The sequence below is a fragment of the Pagrus pagrus genome, assembly GCF_965226575.1.
Source record: "Pagrus pagrus genome assembly, chromosome: 10".
NCBI classification, from domain to species: domain Eukaryota; kingdom Metazoa; phylum Chordata; class Actinopteri; order Spariformes; family Sparidae; genus Pagrus; species Pagrus pagrus.
This window is the reverse complement of record NC_140194.1, coordinates 6,589,314-6,605,984: the sequence shown is the minus strand read 5'-3', so window position 1 is coordinate 6,605,984 and position 16,671 is coordinate 6,589,314. Positions and strand designations below refer to the sequence as shown.

At 38.8% G+C, this 16,671-nt stretch overlaps 1 protein-coding gene across 1 annotated transcript; it reads left to right on the top strand.

The window, feature by feature from the left end:
• The first annotated feature begins 3,333 nt into the window (after window positions 1–3,333).
• Window positions 3,334–16,467, top strand: kras (v-Ki-ras2 Kirsten rat sarcoma viral oncogene homolog). Its single transcript, XM_084363883.1, has 5 exons — window positions 3,334–3,714; window positions 6,301–6,418; window positions 7,675–7,853; window positions 8,729–8,888; window positions 13,948–16,467. Exons 2-5 carry the CDS (start codon window positions 6,308–6,310, stop codon window positions 14,062–14,064), a joined length of 567 nt encoding a protein of 188 aa, XP_084220009.1. The 5' UTR covers window positions 3,334–3,714; window positions 6,301–6,307; the 3' UTR covers window positions 14,065–16,467.
• The last annotated feature ends 204 nt before the right edge of the window (window positions 16,468–16,671 follow it).

Here is a 16,671-nt window from a genome sequence, read left to right as displayed (position 1 = left end):
ATGTAATAGGGTGAATGGTGTCTCTGTCTCAGCCACTCTGCCTCCTATCACTTGTTTCCTCAATGTGTAACTTCAGTGAGAGGGCAGGATCACAGCGCTACACACATGTTCAAGATACAAGTTTTCAAAACATAACATTGTTATGATGTAGTGAGTAGTTTTGTTTGTAGTTAGCACCAACATTACATCTGAGAAATTGTTACAGACCTGGGATTTATCTGTACGACAGTGATGTCACACTCAGAAACTGTGGATGCCACCAAACCGCACAAAACTCCAATGTCTACATAATGTTGCTTTAATAACCAATGAAAGCATATTTTAAAAGTGCACATTTTAATATCCTGAAGTTTTTGTATATTTGAGTGTGATTTTAAGTGCCCTTATTCATGCTTCTATGTGTATGAAATAAACAAATAGCTCTCGCATTTGTGATGTAATGGTTAATAACTTTATTTTGGCAAATAAGTATCATGTTACAATATTAAACTACCCAGCAGTATATAAAGTAATTCAAATGAGTTCTACTTTATTGTGATGAACACATTAATGCATTTATAACGATAAAACAATAATAGTAATTATTCTGAAATGGGCCATTCTGCATAGTGAGTCATTTGACTGTTACTTTAAGTATATTTTGATGCTAATACTTTTGTACTTTTAATAAAGTGAAAATTGGAATGCAAAACTTTTGCTTGTAACAGAGTGTTTATACACTGCAGTATTTCTACTTCGAGTACTTCTTCCACCTTGGACATAAACCAATCTAAAACCCTTCAGTTGTGACTATATGTGAGCCTTTTAAAAGTCTTTCATATCACAAAGTTTAATTTAAGGAAAATATAGCTTGCTCGAGTATTTTCTGGATGTTATCAAAACTTTGTTAATGACCGAGAACAGTTGAGAGATGTGCAGGATCTTTGTAAAAGATCGTTTTTGCAGATGTAGTGTTGGTAAAGAAGGTTGTGCTTGGATTCATTCAAAGCTACTGCAGAAGAGTCTTAAAGATACTCCTCTATACTATATAGATAGATATAGACTTCCAAATTCAATGCAAAATCTATGATTATATGTGTTATTATAAATATGAATTTTAGAATATATTGCTGAGGGTAATAACTGTCAGAACGTGTTTTTGTTACACATTAAATGAAATAAATTTATATGAAACAGTCAACAATTATAATGTAAGAATAATTCTATTTTTATGTGTGAGTTGTTTGTAATAGATAAACTTAAAGTTGCAGTATAATCAACTGGAGCAGCTGATGGACTGTTGGCAGTGGGACCATATATAAATGGAGGTTTACTGCCCTCTTGTGACAGAACAGACGGTTGTGACGAAATGTCAGCTGGAGCTGTCAGATCTCTAAATATGGTCTCGGTTTGGTCTCCTGTCGGTCTGAGGGCGGTGTAGTCAGCAGGTTTAAATGCCTTTAGTCAGTGATCAAGTCTGGTTAAAGACTGCAGGTCAGGATTACAGCTTTATTCTCTGAACATGCATTTGTACTTAAGATTGAAAGATTAATTTTGTTTATAAAATAGTGTTTTTATAACTTCTATTTTAATCTTTGGCAAGTTGTTCTCAAGACAATGCCCGAGTGTAATCTTTTCACAGCAGATATCTTAACAAGCAGGTGTGACGAATGACGTTAGTGATGGCCTTTTATTGTGCAGGAAGCCGTTCTAGTGAGTCACTGTGCCTGAAGAGCAGCTTTGTTATGGTGATCAGATTCACCTGTGACTGTCCTGTTGTGTCATATCCAAAACGTCTTTATACTGTTGTTAAAGCTCTTAATTTTTTATGTGTAGCACAGCAGCTGTAAATAGAAAATGTGGCAATTTTAATGCCATGTGATTTTTGGTAATGTAATACAAATTATATTGTGCTATAGAAGGCATTTGGTGCCTAATCTATAGATTTACTGCACTGAAGCTTCTCTGTATTGCATCAGTGGGGAAACAAGCTCTCAGATGAGCTCTACACTTACTTAACATTTGCAAACTTCAAGTTACAGTGAATTATGATGTTATATATCGTATATATCGATAGTGATATAAATATGATTAATGACCAGTGTAATGTGGTTCTAGATGTGAATTAATTCTTGTTAAAGTGTGACCTTTCTACCCTCGAAGACTTTTCGTTATAAATGTGAAATTATTAACACTTTAACTGTCAAAAAATGTACACAACACTTTCTTTCACATACTTTTGCATCCTGCTGGATAGTTTAATTTATTACAAGGCATCACACGCTGTCTTTATTCATGTATTGTTATTGTTTGGCATGAAACTACAACTTCATGCACAGTGTGTTTTTCTTCAAAATTGGCTTACTGTTGTATAAATCCTGTCTCAAACATGGTGCAGTTACTAATCCCTGCCCCCAATAAATTAATTAATGCCTAGGCGGCAAGGGCTTCCCCTAATTTTAAATGACGGGGGATTTCTTACACAAAAACGAAAACAAAATAATTTTAGATTAAAATTTACTTTCACTTCTATTTCAAATCACAAACATGGTTGTGCAACTTGGGTGAGCTGCCAGACAAGAAGTCAATAGTGACCTCTAGTGTGTCTGCTGCGTGAAGCTAAAATAATGTATAATCTTTGTTGTATTTCATGCTTTTTCTTTTTATATACCTCTTTTTTTCCAGCATTTTTTCCTATTGGTTATTAGGATTTAAGGGAAAGTATCCATCTAAATATTAACCATATGTTTACTGTGTCTTTCAAAAGGGGACACTCCCTCTATCGGATCCTTGTCATTAAATAATTACATCTACAAAATAATCAAAACATAGATTGGTGTATGTTTCCCTCCTTATCTTTGCATGTTCAGGGTGATTTTTAGTGTTGGGGTCTTTGTTTTGTGTCGAGCCTTGCGCGCCTCTATGCGCATACAGTGCGCAGGAGGCAGCCTAGTGAACACTTTGGAAAACTGACATGGGATTGCCAAATCATTTCCTTGCCTGGGAATGACGTCCCTCCAAGCACAGCTCGGTTATATTTAGAGCCTATATATAGTGGAGTCGCCCCCTTGGCTTTGTTGACTCTGCAGCAGGCAGCGGCAGGAGATCACCATACTGAGAGGAGACGTCCAGAAACTGACACCATGTGACCTACATACTTTTAATATCGTCTGTGATCATTTTTAAGCATGAATATAAAATTATTACATCTGGCTTCAAGTGAGATGTAATGCAAGTTTAAAAAAAACCAACAACAAGTAGTATAAAAGCATTACATTCACAACACTTGGTAATCAGGGTTTGTAAAAAAAATATACAGTCGTGAATTAAAACATGAATAATACATTTATATAAGACAATGAAACGCGTATTTGTGGCCGTGTTGCGACACAGAGTCGAGCGATATGCCCCAAACCGGTTGAAATCCTCAGCTATGCTTTCTGGGTAAAGTGCGCCCCGGTATCCGCCCATATTCGCTTAAAGGAGGCCAACCTGAGCAGCTAGGCCGGACGCTGGGATCAAATGGAAAGTTCAATCGATTAATTTACCCACTTTTTTTTTTCTCTTCTTCGCATGTACCCGGCTTTTGCTACTGGGAAAAAAAACGAGGTAGACCGACGTAAATGCGGGCGTTTCGGTGTGAAATAGGAAATGCAGAGATCGTGTGAAACGAGAGGATTATCAGCTTGACTTCTTTGGTCGCTACTTCGGACGCGGAACTCCACTCGCTAAAAGGTAAAAACTACACGGATAAGATTCGTACATGTGGTGGCTTCGAGGGGGTTTGTAGCGATGTTTTTACTCTATTATTTAGTAGATAGGGCCCCGTGTGCCCGCTGTGGCACCGCTGAACCGTGTCATTGTGGTGGAAATATTCATTTTCGTTATGAGTGCAAACTACGCCCAATTGTTAACCTAACGTCTGGCCCTGCAATGCAGACCTTTTTGGGCTAGCTTGTCAATGGCGGCTTCAAAAAGCTGCACCCTCAACCCCCTTTTTTTTCTCTTTTTTTTTTTTTTAATGAATGAATGGTACCGAGTTTGTACGAGCAGACGATGTAAGACAACGCCACGTTAATGAATTACACTTGTAAACCACGCTAGGTTAGCTCACAGAGGGGGGCTAAGTTAGCTTACTTTTTGAGGCTGTGGGCGAGCTCCAATGCTAATGCTAGCTAACAGCAACAGCAGCCCGGTTATTTAAACACAAGGACTCGGGAGGTTTTTTTTTTTTTTCTTCCACACAACCAAAATCTGGCAACCCTGCGGGCACAGAGCTAGTGGATTTAAATCAAATTCCTCTCGACTTTAAAGCCTGTTTCTGGGTGTTATTATCGCCGGCTTGAGCACAGGCGCAGAGGGGTTTCATTGAAAAGTGGGGAGGCCTGTTTTTAAAAAAACCTCGGCTAATTGACATAAGCGACTAACTTGTAAAGTAGCCCAATATTTATGTGGCTGCTAATTAGTTCTCGCCATGCTGCTGATTCTCCTGGTGTGACATTGTTTGGAGGAAACAAAAAAAGCAAGTTTGCATTGGGATTACCCTTTGTTTTAGTGATGTAGTAAATAAAAAAAAGGTGTCTACACAATGCCATCCCAGATGATGTCAACATAAAGCAAACAGCGCCCATGACTGGCACAGTCATATTATGAGGAAATTAATGTGCCATTTAAATGCCCCAGCAGCAAAACTGTACCACCTTTTAAGGCAACATGCTCTATTGTACCCTGTGAATATGTCATGTTTTACTCTAGTTGACTCATTATTAAACCTATAATAAGTTGTGCTCCTCCATTGATTTTAAGAGCATCATTAGGAATGAAGGAGGCATGTTGTTGTTTTTCTTGTGTTCATCTGTTTTATTGTGATTTTTGTATATGTTGCATTTTGTTAAATGTTGTGATTTTTTTTTATACTATTGCTACCTCCAGGTCTCTCTTGTAAAATAGATCCTGTTCTCAATGGGACTTTCTGGTATAATGAAGGTGAAATAAAATAAATAAACACATCCTTGCTGAATACTGGACTGCTAACTGCACATGTACTACATTCAGTCATTCAAAGGCACTTTCACTGCCTAATAAGATGAAAAGTGTTGATAATTCTCCCGGTATGGCAAGCATGTGGCAGACAACTTTCAAATGTCGCCGGGACGGCCTGTGACATTGTCAGTAGTCTTATCTGCTCAGGTACAGATAAGATTGTTTCCTAATGGACAGAACAGCCTCGCTGTAATATGTCTAAATCGCAGTCCATGTTAGATGTAATTTTATATGTAACACTGCTCATCATGGGAGCATTTAAAAGTGTCAGGAGCACTAACAACCCTTAAGTGAACCTCTGTTGGCTAGATACCTATCAAACCACATTCTGGCTTTTGTTTGTTTAGAAAAGGCAATAATATTCAGTGGAGCTCCTCCCTGACTGCAGGCTGTGCAGAGCTGTGAGCAGCATGCTCTGTAACTTCTGAAAAGGCCAGCTGCCACTATTGACGGGTGCTTCTCCACAAAGCAGACAGCAGAGAGCCTCCCAGTCGCTTGTCAATTTTGGAGCCTTAATGTAATGTCATAGATTTCTGCCTGGGGTTAGTTTCTGCTGTGTGGCTGCCACACAGAAAACGCCACTGAATGTGCTGCTGGATTTAGACATTTGATTAGCGATTCATAACTTGACTGAATTTCTTGTACCTCACTACCTGATTATTTGTGGTATGAAGTTATTTCTGTGCCACGGTCACAGTTTTAGTTTAATTCATTTCAAAATAGGAGCTCATCAACATTTTTATTTATTTTTCTGGGATTTTCCTGAATTCAGTAACGGGTTTCTTTTTTTTTTGTTTTTATGTTCCCTCATTTGCACATAATCTCTTGCACTTGAACCATCATATTTATTTGGTGGTGATTATAGTTTCCTCTTGAATACTAAAATGGGCATTTTCTAAATGAAAAGCAAAATAAACATAGCTGTATGAAATCTAATTTTCCAGTGCATCAACAGTGTTATTAAAAAAAAGTAGTTGAGGCTTTTTTTTCACACAGGCTGTAGGAGTTTCTCAATGGAAGTGATGTTGATACATTACCATTTTCTCACTCTGCCAGTACCGAGGACACAGATTTCCTCGTGAACTGACAGCTTGTCAGGCTGAAATGGAGAGCAGCAAACGGAGCTGGTTGACAAAATGGTTTTAAGCGACAATTCAGTGCTTCAAAGAGACTTTTAATGCGCTGATGGAGCACTAGATGAGTTGATGCTGTGCCAAATGACTGCTTGTGGGAATATCTGAATAAAATGTTCTTCTTTTTCCTTTTTTGTTCCCACAGGTGAATCATGACAGAATATAAGCTGGTAGTGGTGGGAGCTGGTGGCGTTGGCAAGAGCGCACTTACTATTCAGCTCATCCAGAATCACTTTGTGGATGAATATGACCCCACCATTGAGGTAAAGACACTTTCTGTGCATGGACATGCATGTGAAAGTCTGTAACCGTGTGCATGGTTCTGTGTGTATTTTGTTATGGAAGCAGAAGAAGGAGAAAAAAGGAGCTGCAGCAGGTTCTTCTGGTTCAAGTCTTTAAAAGACACCAAACAGGTTTTTAATAACTTTCCTTGCAGGCCTGTCTGCTTTCTCAGGGGGCCAGCCTCTGCTGAGTGAACACAGCCTCACTATGATATCAATCAATTATTGATGTGCTGTTGCAGGTTAGAGCTCCACTAAAGATTATTTGAATTCTAGATAACATCTGAAACAATAGCCGCTCGCTGGATCAGACGGTAATTATTTGTGTTGGATCAGACTGAGCACGGCCATCAGCGTGATGAAAAGCCGGAGCGCTTTGACACAGTGGAAACTGGGACCTCCATTATAATTCGAGGTCTGCTGGAAACAAGAGTGCCCTACAACAGTTAGAGCAGGGCAGTAATTAAGTGTCCTCCTGTGACGTCTTCTGGCAAAATCATGTGGAAATAATCATGTCACGATGAGGCCATGTAAAACTTCTGTTTTAATAAAAATAAAAAAGCTCATCATGGATACTTTTTAAATAACTTTTCACCACAGTTCACTAAGCCAAATATTTGTTTTGATTATTGTAATATTAGTTATCATTTGATTCTAATCACCTATCCATTAATATCGCTGAATATCAGAAAAACATGCAGTTTTAAAAGCTGTTACTCTATTGTACCATGTGGACCTGTCCTGATGACTGACCTTTGTTGGATGATATATTGTCCCAGAAATAATTGTGATAAACTATCATTGTCATTTTAAGACCATTTTATGCTACTGAGAGGGAATGTGGCTTAGTAATGTAAATATACCCTTTCCAAGAGCAATTAACTTTTAATTCCTGATATGAAAACATTGGAATGTGAAAAAAATATGAAAATCATCAACAAAACAAACATAAATAAAATGAAACCACACAACCAAAATAATAAATAAAACGCGGGAAACACAACATAAAATATGTACAATAAAATATGTATAAGTCATACCACAACTATTGTGGCAGGCCTAATACGTTATTTGTTTTTAAAATGCCCTTATAAAAACCTTAAGTATGAATAAAATTAAATGACTCTTGCATTATATCATCCACAACCATCTTTTATTTTTATTAAGCTGTTTATTAGGATGCTCTTTCCACCCATTCGCAGTCATTCTGATCACTTTCTGACCTGTTCCTCCTTCAGGACTCCTACAGAAAGCAGGTAGTGATCGACGGGGAGACATGTCTGCTGGACATCCTGGACACTGCAGGTCAGGAGGAGTACAGCGCCATGAGGGATCAGTACATGAGGACAGGAGAGGGCTTCCTCTGTGTCTTTGCCATCAACAACACCAAGTCCTTTGAGGACATTCACCACTATAGGTGAGCTGACAGACTGCATTCTCTGGACCCTCTGTGAAGGCAGTGTTGTAGGTTCGCCGAAGGGTGTGAGGCACTGACCATGTTTTCACGATGTCAAAAACAACGAGTTTAAAAAAACAAAACAAAATAAAACACATTGACATTTTTTTTAAAAGATTTTATATGTGGTGGTTTGATTAGATTAGATGGGCTTTATTTATCCCACAACGGGAAAATTCACCTGTTACAACAGCTCAAGCTGCAACAAGTACAGGAAAAAGAACCAGACAAATACGCATAAAGTTAAATAGAAAATAAATAGAAAAAAAATTTAAAAAAGATCTTGAAATGTGAATGTGACATTTTGACATGCAGAGTTTAGGGAAAAGACGTAATGTAGAGCTGCAACTCCCTATAAATTTATTGTGACAACATTGTAGGACTCAGTTTTCATGTTTGAATAAATGATAACCGGTCTTAACAAAATCTGGCACCACATCAAAGTTTAAAAACAGGCAGAATAATGCCTGATAGTTGCAGTATATGTATGCTTATAGGTTGCAGCATTGAGCAAAATGAAGTTATTGCAGGTACTCTAAATTAGCCTGGCCGACAGAACAATCTTGATACAGGATCATGATAAAATGAACCTCTGACGATATTGAGCTTTAAACATTTTTTACTGTATGGATACGTCTAACAGCCTATCACAGAACAGAAATAAATGTGACAACAGCCAGTCAGTCTGCAGTTTTTGGCTTGCACGTACAGTACACACCCATTTCCTTATTTTTTTTCCACCCATATCACCCAGCCCTACTCTGAACAGATAAACGCTTTTTACTCTCACTTGGATTTCAGTAAAATGAATGTCTATTGTGTCTGTCAACGTCCAGAGAACAGATTAAGCGGGTGAAGGACTCCGAAGATGTCCCCATGGTGTTGGTGGGGAACAAGTGTGACCTCCCGTCCCGGACAGTGGACACCAAGCAGGCTCAGGATTTAGCACGCAGCTACGGCATTCCCTTTATTGAGACCTCAGCCAAAACCAGACAGGTGAGAGTGCGGCCAGAGACGGCCACGCCTTCGAACACTTTAACTTGTCAGTCTGTCACTGAACAGCTGGAGTACTCCACTGCAGGTCTGTACAGCATGTTGAATGGTGAGAAGCTGCATGTGGTCTCAGGGGGATTATTGGCTTGATGGACACAGCAGTCCTTCTATAATTTTCACTTTGAATCAAATTTTATTACTTTCCCAGGGAGATGTAGCTCATTATGAAAAGTGTCCCTGCATAGGCTTGATAATCTTTTGCACTTGGATCACAGGAATAATTTCAAGTCTTGAGTCATGTGGTGCTGTTGATTTGTGTTACATTCAGTGGCTCTAATGGTCTTGTTTATAATAATTTTGCTTGGAAATGTCTCGGGCAATGCGCTGCACATCGTTAAATCCTCTTGGTTAATTGAATATTTTATTTATGGGTGATAATGTAATCATTGCATGCTACTCTGTCATGGACATGTGAAATTATATCATCATTAGGGCCATTTTCAAAGGACCCTGAATTATAAATAATCAGCAAATCAGTAAATGTGTGTCAAGGAGTCTGCATGAAAGGACAAACAGTCGGTAATTGCTCAGGGGGGTTAATGATTCTGCTTACTGGTTACTGTGACTGGGTGCTGGAAGATTTGCCGTGGCGTAGACGCATCAAATGGTGTGTGTGCGCGTGTGTGTGTGCGTGTCGTGAGCATGGCGTTAGGTGGCTGACCGGCTGACGCAGTGATCTGTAAACACATCCTTTCTTGGTCTCTTTGACCTGGGGGTGAATCATGGATCCTTCTGGTGCGGGGGAAATTAATGACACAATGACTGATTTCTCTGTTCACCTATTCCCACCTACAATAATTCACTATTCATATCACGCTGCTGTTGTTGGACCAGCAGCAACTGTCTCTTGCTTTCAAAGTCACACAGTGTTTTCCAGATCTCACTGACTTTCTCTGACTTCTCTGGGAAATCTCCCACATGATGTAAAATGCACTAAATAAGCTCCTAATGCATGCACTTCTTATTTTTAGGCTAGACGGTTAAAGTGATGCTCCACCAGATATTTTTAGTGACACTCACCCACTGTGGGCTGAAAAGGTGGCGTTTCTTTGGAATTTTTTAAAAATTCAAATTTTTTTTTTAGTTCAGTTTAAATGGATTCCACTGAAAATTAAATATAAAAATTCTCAACCCACTCATGCACCATAATCCACCTCTTCACTGTCCTTGTATGTGCTCAGCATGGTGCAAATAATACAGCTAAATACAGTCTGCCTGTCAGAACTTGAAAGACGGCAAAAGCATAACACACAGTGTAGCAAGCTGCATTTTATAATATGGCCTTTGAACAATATGCGTTTTTTTTCAGGCTACATCGCGATACATATCTTTTTTAATATTTTGAAATCTCCGCTTCACCTCAAATGTTAGGACTGGGCGACAAAATCAAATGTCACAATATTTTTGACCAAATATCTTGAAATTGCATCGATTTGGTAGGGATGACTATACTTTCACATGGCCGAAAATGACAACAGGAAAAAATAAGTTTGCTGATATCTCTGCAATGCAAATCAGCCACCAGTTGTCCACTCGGCAGTGACTGTTGTTGTTGGCGTGACGTCAGTGATTCGGTCAAGTAGAACAGTCTAATACGCTCAGAAAATGAAATCATATTACTGTTATGCAGCCTTAAAACCAGGAAAAGACCACACCCTTGCCATGTCACGATATAACATTATCCGAAATCTAAGACGATGTATAGTCTCATATCAAGAAGACAATATAATATAGATTTATTGCCCAGCCCTAAAATTTTAGGATGCGTTGATAATTTTTTGTTATGCCATGTAAACTCGTCACCACTGGAATTCAATCTAGCCGCTGCTAATTTCACTGAGCAGAAGGAAACTGCAAACATTTTCAAGGCTTCAGGAGGTGAGTGTTCGGTATTCACATGACAGGCTTTGGGTGGAGTATCAGTCTATGTAGATGATGAGGCTGGCCAGACATTGCAGGTAGACCCCACCCTCATTTTGTATCTGTAAGATGTAACACATGCACCAACACAGTATGTCCTCCTGTATTCCTCAACATTGAGGGAAGTTGTGTCTTATACTGCAGAGAGTGGAAGATGCCTTTTACACTCTGGTACGGGAGATCAGGCTGTACCGGCTCAATAAGCTCAGCAAGGAAGAAAAGACTCCGCGCTGTGTCAAGCTTAAAAAGTGTGTTGTGATGTGAAAGGGGTAAGTGTATGCAGCCGCGCGCCCACCAGCTCTGTGTGTCTTTGTGTGTGTGTGTCGTTAGTGGGGACTGTGGAGAGAAGAGGCGCAGTGAGAGCTGGTGCTTCATGGATTCTCAAAGCTAACCTGCTGGTTTCTACTTGGGCTGTGGTGAAGCTCTAACAGGAGGCTGAAACAGATGATTTCTTCCCTTTTTCAGTGTCTCTTTGTGTCATGGCTGATTATTATCTAAGGTCGTTTTCACACTGGCTTCGTCTGAACGCGACTCATCTCCCCCTTCCGCTAACCCCGCTGGTCCTGCTTTCCACTTTTGCTCTCGGGCTGCACAATTGATTGAAATATTATTGAAATCGCAATATGTCCAAGCGCAATATCCAAATGTGTGACAAACAGCATTATAATGAAGTACTGTAGTGCTGCAGTGATCCTCTGACCTACAAATGTTGTTCTCAAGATGTAAGAAAACAAGTTTGTTTGGTGCAGACCCCAAGGAACGGCACATCATCATATTAGTTTTTTTCAGTGAAAATGAAAACATGGCAAAGCAAAAAAAAAATCATTTCCACTAATCATGATCATATTGAAATATCTGTCAAAATAATTGCAATCATGCAGCCCTATTTTGTTCCGATCTCGTGGGTATATTTTTGTTCTTTCCTCATCAAGGTGAAGGTGTTCACCGTCGTTTCCACAAGCAAATGATGACGGGCGCATGCAAAACAATGAGACTGATGTACAGGCAACCATCACAATTGGCTCAAAACATACTTCAAAAAAACGAAAAACCCAAGCACAACCCTACCACTACTCTACTGGAGAAAATGTATCATGGCATCAATTTGGGATTTTTATTCTGCGCTTATCCACCAGTGAGATATTTTATCTGTCCTATTTTGTTGGTAAAATACCAAAAGTGGATATGTCTTCCTGAGCAAAAAGGATTGCGTTCAGTCATACTGCAGTTGGCCTGCAGCCAATCAGACCACCTCATTCAGGTTGACTTAGATTCTCTGTCTGCACGCGTGTTCAGATTAATCGCTCATGTTATCAAATTTTCGTGCAAATCGTTCCCGGATTCAGATACCAGTGCGAAAGCGTCCTAATCTTCTGAAATCATCATAAAGAAAGGGGTATATGGGCCGGTGAGCCAATGTGTTTGTGTGTATGTGTGTGTAAAGGAGATTAGGGTGAATGTGGGAGCAAATCATGTGCTGATATTTTTCCAAAGGAGGATGTGGTCCAAGAAACTGGCAAGATATGTTGTGAACGAAAATTTTGTGTGTGTGTGTTGGTGAGAGAGTTTTTCTTTTCAAATCCCTTTTTATTCTTTCTTCTCTCCTTTCCTGCCGTCCTAAAGTCAACCTGACTCTTCACTCTGCAGCTCCTCGCAGATTCATCAGCACATTTATTGCACTAAACAAACTGTTCCATTAATTGCCTCAGACTTGTGGCATCAACAGACACTAGCTGCATTTACATTGAGCCTTTTCATTCGCTAATAATCAGAATAAGATCTCAGCAAGAATATAAAAGCCTCATTTAAACACATCAGTCAGAAAAACATCAGTGTTGTTTTATAAACTCGAATAACACACTTGGCTTTTTGACTTAAATCAAAGCTATTCACCTGAGGAAGATGTGTCTCCTCTTTAATTTGTTGCTTTTCAGAGTTTTCTGGCACTTTTCTGAGTGTTGCATCTTTCCCAGGGGAACCATCTTCAAATAGTTTGTTTATTAGTTTTACGGAGATAAACAGAAGGCTCGCCTTCTGTTCAATAACTCCGTTAGAGGAATATTTTTACAAAACTGTTGCTGGAGTACAAACCCACAGCAGTAAACCAGTATTCGTGCCAAGCAGGTCCATCTTTTTCCAAGAGTTTGCTTGTGTTGGCTGAGCGCATGCAGACTATTGCAAAATGTAAATGGGACAAATTCTTCTGTCATTTTATTTAGCAACCATTTAAACACGTGGGAGTTGTAAATTTGGATTGATTACATTTGGAGGGAAAAGAAATTGGCTCCTTTTAAGTGCAGCTACCGTCTGTGTTGTTGTCAGGGGAAACACTGCTGATGTTTATGCTCGACATCAGAGTGGAGTTTGATCTGCACTATACTCAGCTGTGTCTCACATAGCCTGGACTGGATTGATAAATTTACCTGCACCCTGATGTGTGTCATGCTGGTGTACACTTGACAGAAAATAAGTTGAAAACTGATTGACCAAGACTAATTTTTGGCGATTTAAAGCAACATTATGTATCATTTTGATGGTACAGCGTCTTGTAAAAGGGTGAATGGCGTCAACCACTCTGCCCCCTATCACTTGTTTCTGCACTATGTAACTTCAGTGAGAGGGGAAGGATCACAGCGTTACTACATGTTTACTTCAACATACAAGGCTTCAAGCCAAAACATTGTTTATGAAGTAAAACATTTTGTTTGTAGTTAGCACTAGACCAGGGATTTACAATCTTTTACTAACTGTGGGGGGGCCAGATCGCACAAAATGCCATTTCTAGATAATGTTGCTTTAAGTTTAATTTCTGGTATTGAATTGGGTAAGAAAAAATAACAAATTCAAACTGCCATAGATATAAAAATGTTTGTAAAACTACTGAATTTTGTGTCTTTGGCAGTTGAATTACCCTTTTAAATTCAACATCCTTTAAAACTTCACCTCAGAATCAGAGAACATTGTCAATCCTTTACATTTTGTCAGGCTGTATAACATTTATCGGATGATTATTTGTATTCTAGTGTGAAAATAGTAACCTGTAACTCTGATAATAACCTCTCTTTATTTTTTTTCTCCACAGGGCGTTGACGATGCCTTTTACACATTAGTGCGAGAAATCCGGAAGCATAAGGAGAAGATGAGCAAGGAGGGCAAAAAGAAGAAAAAGAAGTCCAAGACAAAGTGTACACTTATGTGAATAATCACCCCTTTTCAAGACAGACTAAAAAAAAAACTATGTTGAACAGTTAAAGTAATACATTTTGTACATTACACTAAATTATTAGCCTCTTTCTCAATACCCACCATACTGAATACTAAACCTGACCCAATATCTCTGCCTTTTCTGTTATTTGCTACTCGGACACCAATAAGCTTTATTTTCAGTTTAGTGCCAGTTGCCCACATGTGTTGGTCCAACAGCCTGTTTGATTTTGAATAGGATGATGATGTCAATCTGAATAATTTTTCTATAACGGCGGAGCTGTGAGCTAATTGCATCACAACTCATGTATGACAAATTATTCATTAACAATTTAAAGTTTTCTTTTGTTTTTTTTTCTCCCTTTGCTTAAAAGGTCATGACCTGCAAAAGTTCTGTAATGCCCTTTTTAAGTATGGGATGCCAAAGAAACGAGTTTTCATCCCGGTTTTACGTCGACAGTACAGATATGAAGAAAGGACCAACATTCAGCCAGATGAGATCCAAATGTCCCAGCCACTGTGTAATTTCCCCATCGCTAATGACCTCTAGGTATGACTTAGTTATGTCACTGATATAAGTATGCATGCAAACTCCTACTCTTCTCCGAATGTTTTAACACCCTAATTAGCTATTAATTAATTTGCAATTTGTCAATGCTTTGTACTGTGTGGGGAGTGATTTCATGCCTACATGAGACATTTGTTTTTTTTTCTCTCTTTTTGCATGCATTGTGTCCTTAAAGACATGGGTATTGCAATCTGCCTCTGGTTGATGTGTTTTAAAAAGAGCCAGCAACAAGGAACTCTGACCCAAGTGGACGTCATACAGTTTTTCAGGTTTATATAAAGTAATCAGTACTTGCTTTTGTGAGAAAGAAATCAGCCACTTCTGCTTGATTAATGACACATTCAGAGATCCAGATTTATACCCGTTTTGTGATAATAAAACGGGACTAACAGCCAGGTTTTGTGTTGGCCGTGCAGAGTCGGTTTATGTTGCAGGGATTCACGCCTCCTCACAATCGAATGTCTAACAGCTTTGTTTGACCTCACCGGTCACATTTCCTGCTTTTCTTTACTGTAAACTTCTTGACTGCAGGATCATTTTAATTCATCCTGACAATAATCATTTCATTGCTGCTTTGTTACAAAACAACTCTCCCTTCGACATCCTCCTGATTGAGGCTAACGGTATAATCTTTTATTCAATGTTTCTAAATTTGAGGATTCGTGATTCTTCAGTAGCCGTGGAGGTGTCATGCCTTACACATTTCCTAAGCTGCCGGCTCGTTCGCTTGCGACTAGCCAGAAAGCAGATTGCATCTTTTTTTTAAGCTGCTTTCAGGAATATTTCTCTTGGTGTGGTGTCACAGAGGTTGTTCCATATGTTGTCCAAATGGATTTTCAAATTCTTCCTTTAGCAGAGCTTTTGAAAGAGTCGTTATTGTCGAAGAATTTCCCTAAAGTGTTGAATCTGTTTGGTGTACTGCCTTTCAACAGAAATGATTGTCCAGCAAAGTAATTTGTCATTTTCTCTCTCACAAAGCTCGTGTATCGTGGTGATGTAACTGGAACTGATGTTTGTAAATGAGGCAATAATTTGCCATAAAATTGGTTTTTAGAGAAAATTGTCTGAATTTATATTAAAAAAAGGCCAAGTTTCCTTCCAAGGTCAACCCATAATTCACCATTTCCATCGTATTTACACGCTGTTCCCCCGGGGATTTTATTTGCCTTTTATGTTTGCATTAGGTGCTACATTTAGACGGTAGAAGGAGCCGAGACAACATTTGCTTTGTCCCGTGTGTGCTCGAGAAATACACAAAATGCTCTTTTAGCGGAGAGATGTGATTGACACAGAAAATCCAGACGTGACACATTTTGCTTTCAGGAGTAATGAATTTTGACCCAATTTATTATTACCTCTTTTTTTTTTTTTTTTTTTTTTTTTTCATGAAGTAGATAATAACTGTTAATGCAATTTTAATTATGGAACCCTCTTGTTAACAATACTGTTTCAAAAGTAGTTTTACTGAAATGTTCCTCTTCCTTTATTGCGTGCCAACAGCTGATTTCTGAAATGTATCATTTATACCTGGATCATATTTTAACAACCTTTGTATAGTTGTGATACTGAAAGGTGCATATTTTGTAAATTGTGCTTCATTTCGTTGGTGTGTCTAAATGAATGTTGCTTTAATGGAGTTTCACTCCGCTCTGTGTATGTGACTAGAGAGTGTGACTGGGTCCAGGTCTAGGGAAGTGAATGAATGACCACTTTACAACACACCTGTTGTGGGCAGTGTAGAGTGGTGATCTGATCTCAAATGAGTCTATTTTTTGCCATGAATCTCACCACTCCTATTTAATGTGTAATAAAGAACAAAGTAAAGAGGAACTTTGTTTTTGTCTGTCTTTTCTTAAACTGTCTGTGGCCCATTTTCTGCAAAAAAAACCCCCAAAACAATGTACAGTATCATAAATCTGTGAATTTGCACAGAAGTTTGGTTCTTGTTTTTGCCTCCATTATGTCTGAAGATCACATAAATCTCCCCAGCAGGTGGCACTGTTCACTCACAAGTCTGAACTTTAAAGACCACAA

Excerpts from the sequence above, each read along its gene's own strand:
- kras (XM_084363883.1), top strand. The coding sequence starts at position 6,308 with ATGACAGAATATAAGCTGGTAGTGGTGGGAGCTGGTGGCGTTGGCAAG. Across the intron at positions 6,419-7,674 it reads AATATGACCCCACCATTGAG|GACTCCTACAGAAAGCAGGT; the intron begins GTAAAGACACTT and ends TTCCTCCTTCAG. Across the intron at positions 8,889-13,947 it reads CCTCAGCCAAAACCAGACAG|GGCGTTGACGATGCCTTTTA; the intron begins GTGAGAGTGCGG and ends TTTTCTCCACAG.